The sequence below is a fragment of the Panthera leo genome, chromosome D3 (genome assembly GCF_018350215.1).
Source record: "Panthera leo isolate Ple1 chromosome D3, P.leo_Ple1_pat1.1, whole genome shotgun sequence".
Classification (NCBI taxonomy): domain Eukaryota; kingdom Metazoa; phylum Chordata; class Mammalia; order Carnivora; family Felidae; genus Panthera; species Panthera leo.
This window is the reverse complement of record NC_056690.1, coordinates 81,069,994-81,086,242: the sequence shown is the minus strand read 5'-3', so window position 1 is coordinate 81,086,242 and position 16,249 is coordinate 81,069,994. Positions and strand designations below refer to the sequence as shown.

Below are 16,249 nucleotides of genomic sequence, written 5' to 3'. Positions count from 1 at the left end.
GCAAAGATATTTAGAGAATTCCCATATAGTCTTTTTTTTTTTTAAGTTTATTCATTTATTTTGAGAGAGAGCATGAGCAGGGGAGGCGCAGAGAAAGAGGGAGGGAGAGAATACCAAGCAGACCCCACACTGTCAGCACAGAGCCCGATGCAGGGCTCGATCCCACGAACTGCAAGATCATGACCTGAGTCAAAATTAAGAGTCAGACGTTTAACTGACTGAGCCATCCAGGTGCCCTGCCCATATACACTTTACCCAATATCCCCTACTGTTAGCATCTTATCTTGTTTATTTATCAAAACTCAGGGTGCCTGGGTGGCTCAGTCGGTTAAGCATCCGACTTCCACTCAGGTCATGATATCTAAGCTTGTGAGTTCGAGCCACACATTGGGCTCTGTGCCGACAGTTCAGAGCCTGAAGCCAGCTTCAGATTCTGTGTCTCCCCCTCTCTCTGCTCCTGCCCTACTTGCACTCTGTCTCTCTCGAAAATAAGTAAACATAAAAACCCTATAAAATTTGTTTCAGTGTAGTACTATTAGCTAAAATCCAGACTTAATTTGTGTTTTTATCAGTTTTTCCACTGATGTCTTTTGTTGTTGTTCCAGGATCCAACCCAGAATCCCATATTGCATTTAGTTGTCATGTCTCCTTAGTTCCCTGCAATCTGTGACAGTTTCTCAGTCTTTTCTTATCTTTCATTACTTTGACATTTTTGAAGAGCCTGGTTAGGCATTTTTTTAGAAGTAGAAAAGCCCTCAATTTGTGTTTTTCTTGTGTTTTCTCACGAGTAGACTAAAATTATGGATTTTTGAAAATACCTTACAGACGATAGCCTTCTCTTTGAATATTGAGGGTACGTGATACTAACACGATTTGTTGATAGTGATAAAAGAGGGATTTTTGACCGTTTGGTTCATATCCAATATCCACAGCAGCCTGGCACATGGTGGTAATTTATATCAGTGGATTCTCTTTTCACTATTATGTGTCTGTGTCTTCCACTAAATTGTAAACTCCTGAATGGCAAAGACCATACCATATTCATCTCTGTAGTTTTTTAATGCCTAGTCGACTTACGTTTAGTGGGTGTTCCATAGACTCTTAGGGATTGAGGTGAAAGGTAAATTGGAGTCTAGTTGTATCTTCAGGGAAAATCAGGTTTATCCAATAGTCATTAAGGATCTAGCAATTTCTTTTAAGCAGCTCAGTTAAAAGGTTTAGTATTTATTAAATGTCTATGATGTGCTGACACCGTAAGGGCTGCGATCCCTACAGCATTTTCAGTAAGTGGAAGGGAACAGAGGGGTGGAAAGGTGAACTGGCAGATGAAGGCAGAGGGAGGGCTGACTTTGAGCTTTGAGCCTGGATGATGGAGTTTTCGTGATGTTATTCTGAGAAGTTTGGGGTAGATGATCATTAACTTGACTACAAACGTGTTGAATTTGTCTTGTGGGAAAGTCCTGTGATTTCTGGAGATCTCTGGAAGGTTATGAATGCAAGACAGAAGACAGCATTAGGCCTAGAGATGTAGATTGGAAGTCATTTCTATTATATTGCTATATAAAGTCCAGGAAGGGGATAAGATGAGCAGGGATGGAGTAGTTTGATTAAAGAGAACATGACTCTTGACACAACGCTACAGATAGAGAAGAATAAGTAGGGGAAACAGTGGGACACCTGGGTGGCTCAGTCGGTTAAGCATCTGACTCCTGACTTCAGCTCAGGTCATGATCTCACAGTTCTTGGGATCAAGCCCCGCATCAGGCTCTGTACTGATGGCATGGAGCCTGCCTGGGATTCTGTCTCACTCGCTCTCTGCCCTTCCCCCGCTTGCTCTCAAAATAAATAATAATTTTTTTTTTTTTTAAAAGAAGGGGAGACAGTGAAGGAGAAAGACAAAGAATATTAGGATTCTCTACAAGTGAGAGTTCAAGAACTGGGTAGTTGACAATACCTAGTAAGAAGAGCGAGGGAAGAACTTTAGTAGGAGACATCAGATGATCGGGAAGAATTAGGGAGTGAGTAGGAAATAAAATGGAGGAATGATTAAATACCTATTTCACTTTCCTTGGGGAAGCTTACCTACATAAGGATGAAGAAAAAGAGGATTTTGACTGCAAACGATAGAAAGGCTGACGCAAGGTCTTATTGAAGGTCTGCGACTAATCCCTGACATGTGATCTCACACAGAAAGCACTTAACCTCTCGTCATTAACCTTCCTTATAAATGGTGTAAAAGATAATCTGATCTGCCAGTTTCATAAGACTTGTGTTCAGGAGCCTGCTTCCCCACCAAACCGTGAGCTCCTAGAAGACAGCAACCACACCTGTCTTTTACTAACATTCTCAGGACCTCACGGAGCCATGACAACTTATTGAATAAAGTGTACAGTGTTGAGTAATAAACGCTGAGGCTTACTGAGATCTTACTGTTCATCCAACACTATGCCAGCGCATGCTACTAGCATTCTTCACAATCCTGAGGTGGGTACTGTATATAATTAACCCCGTCTTACAGAGGAGAAAACGGAATGAATGAGACACAGTAAACGAGCCCGAAGTCCCCACATGGTGGGTCTTGGGGACGGGATGGCTTTTTCACTCAAAAGCCACAGAACTCCAGGGCACGCTCCATGATGTGGACTGAAAGGAGCCAGAGCCAATAATTCACCTCAAGGGTAAAACATCTGGAAAAAGAAGAAAACGTAACAGGTCTTGGCTCTAGGACGCATCTCCGCCCCTACGTAAGAGCCTCAGTGCGCTTGCGCCCAGCCTGACTTCCACTAGGCCCGGGAGCGCTTCCGGGCTCCCGGCATCGCGAGATCCCGGGGCCGAGACGAGACCAGAATGGCTGGAGACTGGGTAGCGCGCGTGCTGATGACGAAAGCGGAAGTGCCGAGGCCAGAGGCGGGACGAGAGCCCGGAGGGGGGGGCTCAGAATTGCGGAAGTTTTCTGAGAAGGGTCGGCGGCGCTTGGAGCGGCTTGCGGTTTTGGAACCAGTTCGCGGAGGGGAGGCGTCGCTCCGGGTCCGAGGGCTACCAGCCTGCGCACGTTTGAGGCAACACCGGGCGCGATTCGACGTTGCCGCTGTTGGCTTCCTCTGCCCTAGTTCTTCCCCAGGGAGCCGCCTCGGATCTCCGCCATGGCATCCACCTCGTCCAATCTCCAGGTATCACTGTTCTCCCGCGTCCTGGAGAGCCGGAGCCGAGGGGCGGCGCGGGGTTAGGATTGGAGACCGGGGAGGAGGGAGGAAGCGGCCGCGCCCCTGGTGCCGGACGGAGGAGGGCGGCGCCCCCGCCCAGCCGCAGGTGGGAGGGTCGGGCGCTTTCCGCCCGCTCCGGGATCTCCCAAGCCCACCCGCTGTGCGAGACGCTTCACTTTTGTTGAGGTGGGTTTTCTTCCTCTTTTGAACAGAACTGGGCAGAGCTTTGAACCGGAGGCACAGACGCTCCAATCACTGTAAGACAGAGAGGAAAGAACGTAATGTTTGCAAAGCACTGGTGATCTTAGTTCTCCGTCTCAAGCTGGTGTAGCAAAGCCCTTCTCTTTTAGCTGTCAGGTGAATAGAAACGTGAGGACAGTCTTGGAATTTGAGGAATCCGTCAGTTCTTTGAGCTATGCATTCATGTGCACTCTGCCATGGCTCCCAAAATGTATATAAAATCAGGGAGTGTTCTTAACCTTTGTGGCTCCATCTCCCCACCCTTACCGCAGTGAGTACAGTGTTTTGTACATAAATCGTAGAACCTTAAACTTTTAGACATGATTGTTGGACATCTGTGAGATTCATTGAGAAATTTGTGAAATCGTGCCTCCGATGCCCAGAAGGGATCTGAGGTTTCAGAGGGATTTAGAATGTGACTTAGCCTCGAGGACTCCCAGTCCACTGGGTCATTTTGGGACAAAAGATCAGCATAAAATATTGAACCCTTGTCTTCGTCTTGCAGTCGTTGATGAGACATTCATTGAGTGTCCAGTACAAGCACTAAGGATAATGGAGGACCTGCTCAAACCTGGGTAATTGACAAGAAAGACCACTGAAAGTAGATACATTAAAATAGAACTCAGAATTTCACACACAGAAAGAGGTAGGATAGGAAGGAGCTTTGGGGGATTTTTTTTTTTAACGTTTATTTTGAGAGAGAGACAGAATGTGCGTGGGGGGGGGGGGGGGGCAGAGAGAGAGGGAGACACAGAATCCAAAGCAGGCTCCAGGCTCTGAGCTGTCAGCACAGAGCCCGACGTGGGGCTCGAACTTACCAACCGCGAGGTCATGACCTGAGCGGAAGTGGGTCGCTTAACCAACTGAGCCACCCAGGCGTCCCTTTCTTGGGATTTTTACCTTGAAAATCAACCCAAAAGATTATGAAAATAAATGTTTTATGTGTCTCAGAATGTTATAATTGCAACTATGGCTTATTCCTTAGAATGAAGAATAAGTCATGTATTGATTTTTGTGTGTATCTTTTCCAACAGGGTTGCATTAGACTAAGATATAACAATCTCCACTTAGCGTTGACTTTTTTTGTAGCCCATTCAGAAAGGGTCTTTTTGGTAAATGTTTTTGGAAAAAGTATTGTTTCTTTGATAAAAGTATTGTTTCTTTAATATCAAAAGTGATTTCTTTTGAAGTACTGTCTTGTCTTCATATTTGTTGGTTTTTTAGTTAACTCTTTATTTCATCAGCTTTTCGCTTGTCAAAACTGCATGTAATTTGGACATTCTGCAACATAATTTTCATCCATTTACTGATACCTTTTTCCTTTTTTTTTTTTTTAAGGCTTTTATGTTTTGAGAGCCAGCATGAGTGGGGGAGGGGCAAAGAGAGAGGGGGCCAGGGGATCCAAAGCAGGCTCTGCGCTGACAGGCTGACAGCAGCAAGCCCGATGATGCTGGGCTCCAACTCAACTTGAGAACTGCAAGATCATGACCTGAGCCGAAGTCGGGTGCTCAACCCACTGAGCCACCCAGGCGCCCCTGTTTTTTCTTTTGCAAGAATTGCACTTTGGTTTTATGGTCAGTTTGCGTCATATTTGAATTGGGTTGTTGGATGTTCCTTAATGAATCGGCTAGAGGCTGACACAAATGAAAGGCACGTTGCCAGTTTTAAACGGGGAGAGATGTTTAATTTTATGGTGGTTGGGTCATAGGTGCACTTTCTCATTCAAACCTTTTTAACCTTCTAACCTAGGAAATTTGGATGAAGAATATTCTTAAATAGCAAATAACTTTCCCACCAAACAAGGCAAAACTCCCCATAACCAGGAGCTCTTAACTAATGGAGGAATGCAGATAACTAAAACTCACAATTATAAAATAACACAATAGTGCTATGATAGAATTAAAGGTTAGTATAGGAGGGCAGAAAGGAAGGGCTTATCTAACTCTTCAAAGGTAACTGAGAAATGTTCCACAGAGGAGATGATGTGAGCTTAGATAATGTGTAAGGTGCCGACACTAACTGTCCACCGGGTGTTTGGTGTGATCTTAATCCTCAAAGCAACTCTTCAAGGTGAATATTACTTCAGTTTCATGGTATAAGAATCCAAAGTGTATTAAGGTTATGATTTAACCCAAGACATGCAGTTAGTATAGAAGACAGTTTTGAATCCAGGTTTATGTGTTATACATTTGTACTTTTTTCACTATGAAAAAGTGACTTGGACCAGAAAATGGGATGCATTCCAGGTAAAGAAAAGAATATATGCCCCAGTCTAGAAGTGCAATAAACCTTAGGGTTGGCAGAAATTGCGAGTAATGCGGTATACATAGAACTCAAGGTTTACTCAGTCCTAAATGTGCCATACATTTTGCTAAGTCTTAGGGAATCATAAAAGAAATATATCATCCTTGAAATCCAAGGGCTTACATTCTGATGTGAAAAGACATATAAAGTGGCTGGGGCGCCTTGATGGCTCAGTCGGTCAAGTGCCCGACATCAGCTCAGGTCGTGATCTCACAGTTCATGGGTCCGAACCCCGTGTCAGGCTCTGTGCTGACAGCTCAGAGCTCGGAGCCTGCTTCAAATTCTGTGTCTCCCTCTCTCTCTCTGTCCCTCCCCCACTCTTTCTCTCTCTCTCTCAAAAAATGAATAAACATTAAAAAATATTTTTAAGTGGCTAACAGGGATACTGTGTGATCTTTGGAAATGTGTAACAGAGGCAGTGGAAATTTAGAGGAAGCATAGGGTAGGCCACTTGGGGGTATCAGGGACACTTTGCAGCAGGAGGACCGTGACTGTGCCGAGTCTTAGAGAAGCTGGACTTATGTGGGGAGATAACTGGATAGGATATTCCAGGTGGAGAGTACACTATAAACAGGCATAAAGTCTCAGTTGTCCCATCAGTTTGGCATGACTGGAACTGCGTGCATAAGGTGAGTGGACAAGCCTAGTTAGGCCATGGAAGGGTGTGTGCTAACACAGAGATGATTGGTCCTCATCCTGCTATAGTCAGGAGTCTGCGAAGGTAATATGCTCAGGGTTTTGTTTTAGAAGGAAACTACCATGCGTGCATGGGGGACAGCCAGACCGGTAGCCACCCTGGGAACATGGGAGACCAGTTAGGAGGCAGGGTTCTGTGTGATGGGAGATGGGGAGGGCCAAAGTAGTGTAGTACCTCTTAAAGAAGAAAGGATTAATCAAAGACAGATTGGAGAGGAAGAAGTCAGGCTTGGCTCTGCATTTAGAAAGAGGGGTGCGGAGGAGGCTGAGTTTTCGCCCCTCTTCCTGGGTTGGATATCTCAGTGGGGAAGAATTGGGTCTGGGATTACAAGAAGAGGCACATATTTGGGCACAGGTGATCTTGAACTTTTTGGGTTTGAAATGCATGTACAGGCAACCAAGTGGAAATGTTCCATGAGCAGTTGGAGACATATGTGTAGAACTAGAGGGAGAGAGCTGGAAACAAGCATTGGAGAGTTATTAGCATACAGATGGTAGCAGAGGTTGAGGGTATCTTGGAGAGTTCATAGCATGAGGAGGAACAAGAACGCTGTGCAATATTGGCATAGAAGGAGAGAAAAAAGGGCGCCTGCAGAAGAATCGCTGCACAGTCAAGAGTAGAACTGAGAGAGAAGGGTGCCATGGAGGCCGGAGGAGGAGGCCGAGTCCAGATGTCTGCTTTGAGGGTTGAATGCTGCGGACAGAGTTAGGTCATTGCGAGGCCTGGCAGGCAGCAGGAAGCACTGGAGGAGTCAAGAAAGCATGACGCACTCAGGGTTCTCTTTGGGATTTTGCTCTGGAGGTGAAGAGATAAGTGAGATGTTAACCAGGGAGGAACCTAGAAACTGGGGAGAGCCAGCGGGTTTTCGTTTGTGTTTTGGAGATATGAGTCTGAGGTAGGACTTTACGTATATTTTAATGCTGAGGAAGGCCCCAATTAAAAAAAAAAAAAGGTTACGTTGGGGAGAGCAGCAGAGTGGGCATGTGATTCATAGAGTGGATGTCAGAGAAGGAAGATGGGGGTGGTCTCCAGAGCCCAGGGGAGAGAAATAGCATGGACAGGCAGGAAAACATCCAGTGGAGGAAAGTTGTTAGAGATGATAGGGGTGGAATAACCAAAAGGAAGAAGATTCTGAGAAAGCAATAGGGGATTTTTTTTCCTTCGTTCGGCAATGTTATTAAGTGCCCAGTGTGTGCCAGGCACCGGCTCTGGGGTGGGGGGAGAACCGAGAGCAGGGGCAGAGTGCAGCCTCTGCGGTAGATTAGGGGGGCCTCTCTGAGGACTTGGCATTTGAACTGTGAAAAAGAGACTGTCCTGCGCCTGTTGGGGAAGAACATTCTAGGCCGAGGGATCAGCCGTGCGCAGGCTTCCTGAGTAAAGGTGAACTAACAGGTTTGGGGTGAGATCCGGAAGGAGCCAGGGCACACACAGGTCATTTAAGGCCCTGTCGACCGTGAGCCAGCATCTGGGTTTTATTAACTACCGTGCAAACCCACCGAAGAGGGCCCATCGTTGGCTGCCAGGTGGACGCCAGGGTGTTGAGTGTGGAAGCAGGCTGACCACTCGGGAGGCTCGGTGGTAGTTTTGAAACACGTGCGATGGAAGTGGTCAGGGTTAGGAATAACTGGCACTCCCAAACCACACCAGACACAGTCACTTTCATTTCAGATGAAAAATGCTGATAGAACCAAGGTTGAAGTGGGGTGTTCAGCAAGGGAAAAAGAGATACATACCCTCAAATCATTTTTGATTAAAGGTTTAACATGCGCTGTTCAGTAGTAGCTACATGTGACTATTGAAATTTATTTATTTTAATTTTTTTAATGTTTATTTATTTTTGAGAGACAGAGCACAAGCAGGGTAGGGGCAGAGGGAGAGAGAGAGGGAGACACAGAATCTGAAGCAGGCCCCAGGCTCTGAGCTGTCAGCACAGAGCCTGTTGCGGGGCTCAAACTCAAGAACTGTGAGATCATGACTTGAGCTGGAAGTCGGACACTTAACCGACTGAGCCACCCAGGCGCCTCTATTTAAATTTAAATTTTACTCAAAATTTAGAACTCGTCAGTCACACTAGCCATGGGTGCTCAGAAGCCGATTGTAGCTAGTGGCTCACAGTTGGACAGTGCAAATACAGGCCTGTCCGTCATCAAAGAAGGGCTGGTTTAAAGTCATTGTTACCGTATTTGGAGCTAGGTAATTAAATACCAAGTGTAAGAGTTTTCCTTAACCATCACTGTGGTGCTGAAAATAGGACTGACTGCAAATGAGGAGAACACATAGCTAGAGAGGTGAGCGGCACAACAATTCAAAATAATAGAAGAAAATTGTAGCTAGAATAAGAAAGAACTTATTTCTCCTGCATGGCTTAGCCGTGGAGTCTTCTAGGTGCATTTTTATGTGACAAGGTGCCCCAGTCCACCGGTTGCCCACACGTATGAGTGCTGTGAGTTCACCCTTTATATCCCACCTAGCTTACCAGACTTTTGAAAATTCACCATCAAATTCAGCTATTTGAACTGTGAAACATCTTATCAACTCTACCATTTTTTTTTCCCTCCTGCAACAACAGAGGGAAGGTCTGTTCCTCCTATTTACAGCTTTCATTCCATCTATGCATTCCATTAGCAACTGCTTCAAAATATAATATTCTCACGTATGGTTGGTTTGGGATTGTTTGAGTGGTTTTTTTCTTATATGCTTATTTTTAATATAGCATAACCATGATCCTTTTTTTTCTACTGGCTCTTTTGTTGAATACAGTTTTACTACTTGGACTAATCCAGGTGGAATGTTTTAATAAACCATGCTTGTTATTTACATGTGTGTATGTGTGTTTAAATATTAAAGTTGGTTTTTTAATGAAGGTTTTATTTTGCTATAACCATGGGTTCACATGCGATGGTGAGAAATCATATAGAGGGGTTCTGTGGACCCTTCACCCATTTGCTCCCAGTGGTAGCATTTTATAAAACTATAGTACAGTATAACCCGGAGGTTGACATTGATACATTCCACCAGTCTTACTCAGATTTTCCAGTTTTACTTGTATTCATGTATATTGTGTGTGTGTGTGTGTGTGTGTGTGTGTGTGTGTGTGTGTGTGCAGAGCTGTGTCATATGGGTAAGTTCCTGGATCCTCCATCAAAGTCATGATACAGAATAGTTCTACCCACAGGGACCCCTCCTGTGGCCCTTTTATAGATTTTTTTCGTGTATTTTTATTTTTTGAGAGAGAGAGAAACGGTATGTGGGGGCAGGGCAGAGGAATAGGGAGAGAGAGAATCTTAAGCAGGCTCCCCACCCAGCACAGTCTCACCACCATGAAATCCTCACCTGGGCTGAAATCAAGAGTCAGATGCTTACACAGACTTTTTTTTTTTTTTTTTTTTTTGAGAGAGACAGAGACAGAATGCAAATGGGTTAGGGGCAGAGAGAGAGGGAGACACTGAATCTGAAGCAGGATCCAGGCTCTGAGCTGTCAGCACAGAGCCTGATGTGGGGCTTGAACTCACGAACCATGAGATCATGACCTGAGCCGAAGTCGGACGCTCAACCGACTGAGCCACCCAGGCGCCCCTCAAGAGTCAGATGCTTAACTAACTGAGCCACCAAGGAGCCCCCTGTTGCCCTTTTAGAACCACAATCACCTCTGTTTCTTGCCACCCCCCCCCCCCCACCATCCCTGTTTCCTGACAATACTAATATGCTCTCGATCTCTGGTTTTGTCATTTCCAGAAAGTTACATAAATGGAATCATACGATATGTAACTTTCTGGGATATGTAACTTTCTGGAATTGGTTCTTCCTCAAGATCCATTCATGTTGTGTGTATCAAAGTAGTTTCTTTTTGTAACTGAACCGTACTCCTTGGTATGGGTGTAGCACACTTTGTTTAACCATGCTGTATGGTTGAAGGACATCTGGAATGTTCATGTATAAATTTTTGTGTGAACAGAAGTCTTCATTTCTCTGGGGTAAATACCCAGGAGTGCAGTCACTGGTTCATATGGTAGCTGCACGTTTAGATTTGTGAAAAAAAACAAAACAAAACAAAAACAAAACAGTTTCCCAGAGTGACTCTACCATTTTACATCCTACCAGCAATGTGTAAGTGATCCAGTTCTCTGGAGCGTTTGGTATTATTGTCACTTTTTTTTTTTTTTTTTAAAGCCATTCTGATACATGTTTCAAGATATCTCATGGTGGTTTTAATTTGCATTTCTCTAATGGCTGGTGATGTTAAACATCTTTTTGTGTGCTACTTTACCATGTGTATATCCTCTTTGGTGAAATGTCTGTTTATGTCTTCAGCCCATTTTCTACTTGGATTGTTTTTAAATTGTTGAGTTTTGGGAGTTCTTTCTATTCTAAAATACTAGTCCTTTTATAAATATGTAGTCTGCAAATATTTCTCTCAGTCTGTAGCTTGTCTTTTCATCCTTTTAATAGGATTTTTTACAGAGTAAAACTTTTATAATTTGATGAGGTCCAATTTATCATTTTCCTTTTCTTTCTTTTCTTTTCTTTTTTTTTTTTTTTTTTTTTTTTTTTGAGGTATAATTGACGTATATTCATTTCAGGTGTACAACAGGATTCATTTTTTTTTTTTTTTTTTTGTATGCGGTGTGAGATGACACCACAGTAAGTCTAGCTAACACCTGTCACCTTTCATTGTTACAAAAATGGTTTTCCAGTGATGAGAATTTTAAGACACTCTCTTAGCAACTTTCAAATATGCAACACAGTGTTATTAACTGTAGTCACCATACTGTATATTACATCCCTATGACATTTATTTTATAACTAGAGGTTTGGATCTTTGGACTCCCTTCACCTGTTTCACCTTTCCCCACCTCTGGTAACTACCTGTATGTTCTCTGTATCTATTAGCTTGGATTTATTTGTGGATGTTTTCTCTTTCAATTTCACACATAAATGAGATCGTATGGTATTTGTCTTTCTTTGACTTATTTCCTTTAGCGTAATGCCCTTAATTCTATTCATGTCGTCACACATGTCAAGATTTCCTTCTTTTTATGGCTAAATAATATTCCATTGTGTACGTAACCACATTCTCTATCCATTCGTCTGTCTGTGGACACTTAGGTTGTTTCCATAAGTTGGCTATTTTAAATAATGCTGCATTGAACATTGAGGTGCGTGTATCTTTCGACAAAGTTCATGTTTTCGTTTTCTCTGGATAAATAGTGAAATTGCTGAATCATATGGTAGTTCTATTTTTAATTTTTTGAGGAACCTCCATAGTGTTTTCCACAGCGGCTGCACCAATTACGGTCCCACCAACAGTGTACAAGGGTTCCCTTTTGTCCACATCCTCACCAATACTTGCTATTTCTTGTTTTATTGATAATAGCCATTCTAACAGATGTGAGGTCACAGCTCATTGTAGTTTCCATTTGCATTTCCCTGACGTTTAGTGATCTCGAGTGCTGTTTCATATACCTGTTGGGCGTTTGTATGTCTTTGGGAAAATATCTGTTCAGATCCTCGAGTCATTTTTTAATTGGGTTGCTTGGTTTTTTTGCTGTTGAGTTTTATGAGTTCTTCTCTCTACACACTGGATATTAACCCTTTAGCAGGACACAATTTGTAAATATTTTCTCCCATGTGGTAGGTTGCTTTTTCATTTTGTTGATGGTTTCCTTTGCTGTGCAGAAGCTTTTTAGTTTGATGGAGTCCCACTTGTTCATCTTTGTTTTTGTTGCCTTGGCTTTTGGTGTCAAATCCAAAAAATCATCACCAAGACTGGAGTTGGAGCTTAACTTGCCTATATTTTCTTCAAGGCGTTTTATGGTGTCAGGTGTTCTGTTCAAATCTTTTGAGTTAATTTTTGTGGATGGTGTAAGGCAGTGGTCCAGTTTCGTTCTTTTGCATTTTGCTGTCCAGTTTTCCCAACACTATTTATTGAAGAGACTGTCCTTTCCTCTTTGGGTATTCTTGACTCCTTTGTGGTGAGTTAATTCACTGTACACACATAGGTTTATTTCTGGGCTCTCTATTCTGTTCCATTGATGTATGTGTCTGTCTTTATGCCAGTCCCATGTTGTTTTCATTTTATATATTGTGTTTTTTGGCACATATAGTCTAAGAACTTTGCCTAGCCCTAGATGCTGGAGATTTTCAGTTTTTTCTAAGGATTTTATGGTTTCATATTTTATATTAAAGTCCACGATCCATTGTGATTTAATTTTTTTTCAACCTACAACAACCTTAACTTACTGTCTCCGTTTCTGTGGGTTAGAAGTCCAGGTCGAGCATCGCTCAGCGGGGCTCTAGCTCAGAGTCTCACCAGGCTGACCGAGGTGTCAGCAGGGCTGCGTGTCTGTCTGTTTGGTGGTTGTTCATGAAGTCTCTGGGGACGTGTCTGCTTCTAAACACATGCGTGTTGTTGGCAGACTTCAGTTTCATGTGGTTGTCAGCCAGGTTCTTTTGCTTGGATGCCAGTGTGGTCGGGTGGATTTTCATCAGGCTTCTATTCTTTCTGACTTCTCCTGCCTCCTGTCTCCTACTTCCAGCTAGAGAAAATTCTCTGCTTTTAAGAACTTACGGGATTTTTTTTAAGTTTTTATTTAATTTCTAGTTAGTTAAATACAGTGTAACATTGGTTACAGGTGTACAGTGTAGTGAGTTAATTTTTGTGGTTTAGGTCAAGATTCTCTGTCTCTGTCTTTTTTTATTTCTTAATTTTTTTTTGCTAAAGATGTCTGATTGCTCCAGCACTGTTTCTTCTGCCATTAACTTGCTTTTGCAAATTGTCAAAAGTCCGTTGACATATTTGTATGGGTCTATTTCTAGGGGTTTTGTGTTTTTTGGTTTTTTTTTTTAAATACCACAAAAGTCCATGTTCATTATGGACACTTTTAGAAGATGAGAAAAAGCAGAAAAAGAAGAAATTGAGTCTTATCAAAAATGAGCTGTGTTAAATTTTCTCTACATCTTTTTCCTGGGTTTTGCTTGTTTTTGCTATTGTTTCAAGTAGCTGAACTCCTGCTACATGTAAAAATTGTATTGTGCTTTTTAAAAAATCCCATTATAGACATTTTTCCATGTTATTGTGAATGGTTTAATATTATTTTAATGATCCTATAATATTCCATTGTGTGGCATCTGTTTGCTGTGTAAAATTAATGTTTCCAAGTTTTGTTTTTGTTTTTTAAAAAGACCCCTCTGGTTACTGTCTTACTGGATTAAAAGATTTGGGCATTTTCATATTCTTGCAATTTCATTGCCCCATTGCTTCTGAGGGGGTTTTACACCATTTACATTTTACTGTTGTTATATGATTTATCTATAACAACATTGCATTTCTGAGAATTTCCCTGAATACTTTTAACTTGAATTTTCATATTATTTGATTATTCCTTACTAGCTTTAAGCTTGACTTATGTTGAATGAAAATTAATGAGAATCTTAGGGATTGGTACTAGGTAAAAGTAGTAGTCAGCATTTACCCATTTAACAAATGTAGTTTACATTTTGTAAATCATTATAATGTATAGTAACATGCAATTGAGATTTAGGGAAAACAGGTGGATTTGTTTTAAGATTGCTTTTACTTATTTATTTAAAAATATTTATTTTGGGGAGAGCACGGGGCGGGGGGGAGGGGCGGGCAGAGAGAGGGGGACAGAGGATCTGAAGCAGGCTCTGCGCTAACAGACTGACAGCAGCGAGCCCCGTGCGGGGCTCGAACTCATGAACGGTGAGATCATGACCTGAGCCGAAGTCAGACACTCAGCCAACCGACTGAGCCACCCAGGTGTCCCTGAGGTTGCTTTTAGTTTAAAAAAAAAAAAAAAAGAAAAGAAAAGGAAAAAAACACGTTCAATATGATCATTTACATCACAGTGTTGTTGCTTATTTGATTTTGATGATATGATTTTGCCTCCCTTCAAACAGAAAGCAATAGATCTTGCTAGCAAAGCAGCCCAGGAAGACAAAGCTGGGAACTATGAGGAAGCTCTTCAACTCTACCAACACGCTGTTCAGTATTTTCTCCATGTAGTTAAATGTAAGGCCATAGTTTGTTTTCTGTTTTAAAAGTTAAAGGAAAAGATTATTCTGTTTCTTTTATAACAGTTGAAATATAATGCCAGAAAATTCCAAACCATCCATTTGCAAAATATTCCCGGTAGCTTGTTAATAATTTTTAAGTAGTCGGCAAACAAATGTGCATAGCTATCCTAGTTATTGTTACTTTGTCTACCTAAAAATATTAAAATGCCATATAATCGATGTAAATAGTTTTTATTTTACTGGCGATATACCCACATTATGTACGAACCACATTTTCTAAGCGTCTCTGAAAATACTCTCTTAAGTACTTGTAAAAAAATAGGTTGGGAGCCATTTTGTTCGTATGTTTTCCAAATACGTACTGCATGTTTCCCACGCACCAGGTACTGTTTTAGGCACCGGGATGCGACGGTGAGGGGAAAGTGGGTAAAAACCCTGCCTCCGTGGCTCTTCAGCATAAGCTGAGCATACGACAAAAGTGTCTCTCTGGCAAACGGAAAGTTATTTTTTACTGAAAACTTCAGCGGTTGGATAATTTAGGATTTTCTTTTGAGCTTCTTCATTTCATGTTGAGGTTTTCTGTCAAATAAAAGTGAAACTAAAAATGAATCCTAAGATAATTGATTATTGCAATTGATAATTGCCCTGCATGGACTGCTCAAGTCGGCTTTTGAGACAGCTCCCACAGAGGCCTTTGTGGAGTAAAATTACTGTATTGGGGGCACCTGTAACATACGGAATTTCCGGCATTCTTCTACCATGAGATGAAACTTACGTAGACATTAATGGAAACGGTTGATATTACTTTTGTTGGTCTTAGAATTGGTTTTATGCGAGAGCAGCCGCTTTCAGCTGTCCGCACAAAATGTTAAAGGAAGAATAGAAAACCCACAGAATATTACATAATTTCTTCTTATTATTTAGCATTAACTTAACATATCCTAGTGTCTTGCTCAGATTTCTTTCTGCCTCAGACCCGCTGTTGGCTTCCAGCCGTGCTGGAGGGAAGCAGACAAGAGTTGGTGATGGTTGGTTACGAGGCTTAGAGATACCCTTCCTCCCTCCCCCCGCCCCCAAACTAGATTGTCCATGTCTCAAAAGTGTGTCTAAGAGTTTAAACCTGTCCATGTAGAAGACTAATGGAAAAATCTCTCTCACTTGCCTTTAATAGATGAAGCCCAGGGTGATAAAGCCAAGCAGAGTATCAGGGCAAAGTGTACAGAGTATCTTGATAGAGCAGAAAAACTAAAGGAGTACCTGAAAAAGAAAGAGAAAACTCCACAGAAGCCAGTGAAAGAGGGACAGCCGAATCCAGCGGAGGAGAAAGGGTATGTATTTTAGAGTGTTAGACTTTATTATATCTACTTAAACGAGAAAACTACATTTAACTTGTGAAATCCGTTTCTTTTGTTTAAACCAGCTGTTGGCAACCCAGGACTCAGAGGCCAAATCTGACCGGCTGCCAGTTTTTGTAAGCAAAGTCTTACCGGAACATAGTCTCTTACGTCTAAGAAAATGAGATTGTGGGACCTTGCTATCTGGCCTGGTTGGGTTTGCAGGCAGGAGGTTCTGGTCAGCTGTACGGACTGTGACGCTCACTGTTCGTGGTGTGCAGTGGCACAAGTTACTTGGGTAATCCCTGTGGTCGCCGGGAAGGGAGTGCCTTGCAGGCAGGGCTTTGGGGCAGCTTCCAAAGGCCGTTTTAAAAGACATAAGGAATGGAAGAACTAGAGGTGACTGGCTGCTTCAGACTGCACGGAAGGGTTTG

General features: G+C 42.5%; 1 protein-coding gene across 1 annotated transcript in view; it reads left to right on the top strand.

Annotated features, from left to right (window-relative positions):
• The first annotated feature begins 2,866 nt into the window (after positions 1-2,866).
• VPS4B (vacuolar protein sorting 4 homolog B) overlaps positions 2,867-16,249 on the top strand; it is a 31,121-nt gene continuing 17,738 nt past the window's right edge. Inside the window, exons 1-3 of the mRNA XM_042909880.1 lie at positions 2,867-3,170; positions 14,365-14,476; positions 15,653-15,809. Of these exons, the coding sequence (XP_042765814.1) occupies positions 3,144-3,170; positions 14,365-14,476; positions 15,653-15,809 (296 nt within the window). The 5' untranslated portion in view covers positions 2,867-3,143. The remainder of the gene's footprint in view (positions 3,171-14,364; positions 14,477-15,652; positions 15,810-16,249) is intronic.